The 1,726-nt window shown below is 38.9% G+C and overlaps 1 protein-coding gene across 1 annotated transcript; it reads left to right on the forward strand.

Annotated features, from left to right (window-relative positions):
• Window positions 1-629: 629 nt before the first annotated feature.
• On the forward strand, window positions 630-1,493 carry LOC101571014 (hsc70-interacting protein). The gene is given in 3 exon segments (XM_023711934.1): window positions 630-1,035; window positions 1,038-1,290; window positions 1,292-1,493. Coding segments are annotated over 3 exon segments (861 nt in total).
• The last annotated feature ends 233 nt before the right edge of the window (window positions 1,494-1,726 follow it).

Consider the following 1,726-nt stretch of genomic DNA (forward strand, 5'->3'; position numbering starts at 1 on the left):
AAAAAGAATGTGCATTCAATTGTTAACTGAACAATCTGTAGAAATTTATTAAGTCTCTGTCTGAGGGTTTGGTTAAACTGATATTTTGTTGATTTTTTTCTACTTGATGCATTTGCAATAACTGGACACTAAGTCTTCCCCACTGTAACTATACTGATGTATATCTGATTTTTTATTTTCAGTATTGTTTGTTTCATGAAGTTGGGTGCACTGTTGTGTAATGCAAAGGTGTTTATACTTGCTATCTCTTTCATTTAAATTATTCCTTTAATCTATATGGAGTGACTTCCTTTGCCTCATCTGATAAGTTTTGGCTTAGAGTGCACTTTTTCTGAAAATATGATAGCTAATACTGTTTGATATAGGGCTTCTGTTGCCTGCGATACTGCTTTCTACCTCTTGATTTTTAGTATATAAACTTCTTTTTGAGGTAAATGAGTTTCTTTTATATAGCATTTGATGAAAACTGATTTTTTGCAAAATTTTTGATGCATTTGATCAATCTGTGACTTTAAGAAGTTGAGATTAGTCCTACTGAGCCCCTTCTGCACGTCTCGTGGAGCCAGTGCCAGCGCCTGGGATGGGATGGGGCCGCAGCTTCCTCAGCAGCCGCCTGTGGTCTGCCGAACATGGATCCCCGCAAGGTAAGCGCGCTTTGGGTCTTTGTGAAAATGTGTAAACAAGATCTGAGCGTCTTGCACACCAAAGAAATGTGCTTCCTGAGGGAGTGAGTGGAGAGCATGGAGGGTAAAGTACCACCTGCTACTCAGAAAGCTAAATCAGAAGAAGATTTCAAGGAAGAAAATGCAGATAGTAAGAAGATGGGGAAAAACATAAAGACAGATGGGCCATCAAGTGAAGAAAGTGATTTAGAGATTGACAATGAAAGTGTAATTGAGCCAGATACTGATATCCCTCAAGAAATGGGAGACAAAAATGTAGAGATTACTGAGGAGATGATGGATCAAGCCAAAGGAAAGAAAGCAGCTGTCCTTGATGCTCTAAATGATGGTAAACTATAGAAAGCCATTGACTTGTCACAGATGCCATCAAGCTGAATCCTCGCTTGGCCATTCTATATGCCAAGAGAGCCAGTGTCTTCATCAAATTACAGAAGCCAAATGCTGCCATTCGAGATAGTGACAGAGCCATTGAAATAAATCCTGATTCTTCCCAGCTGTACAAGTGGTGAGGGAAAGCACACAGACTTCTGGGCCATTGGGAAGAAGCAGCCCATGATCTGGCCCTTGCTTGTAAACTGGATTATGATGAGGAAGAAGTGCAGTGCTTAACAAGTTCAGCCAAGGGCACAGAAAACTGCTGAACATTGGAGAAAGGATGAGCAAAAATGTGAAGAATGAGAGATCAAAGAAAGAATAGAAAGGGTTAAGAAGGCTCAAGAAGAGCATAAAAAAGCCCAGAGGGAGGAAGAAGGCAGAGGACAATCCGGAGCTCAGTATGGCTCTCTCTCCTGGTCCTTAAGCACTTTTTAAACCTTAAGAAATATTTCAAACATTCAAAAAGTCTATTAAACCCTACACTGTTTTAAAAATCATCTTTAGATTTTTTTCCCTTTGAATAACTGGACAAAGAAGATACTTATGTATGAACATTTATGACTTTAGTAGGAATAAAATGAAGCTTTTTGAGTGGGAAACAAATCTCATTTAAGAAGATAAAGTTTCAGTTGGGTATATGGTTACTAAGGCATTTTGATTTGGCTTCT

This window comes from Octodon degus, unplaced genomic scaffold (genome assembly GCF_000260255.1).
Source record: "Octodon degus isolate 3935 unplaced genomic scaffold, OctDeg1.0 scaffold00022, whole genome shotgun sequence".
NCBI classification, from domain to species: domain Eukaryota; kingdom Metazoa; phylum Chordata; class Mammalia; order Rodentia; family Octodontidae; genus Octodon; species Octodon degus.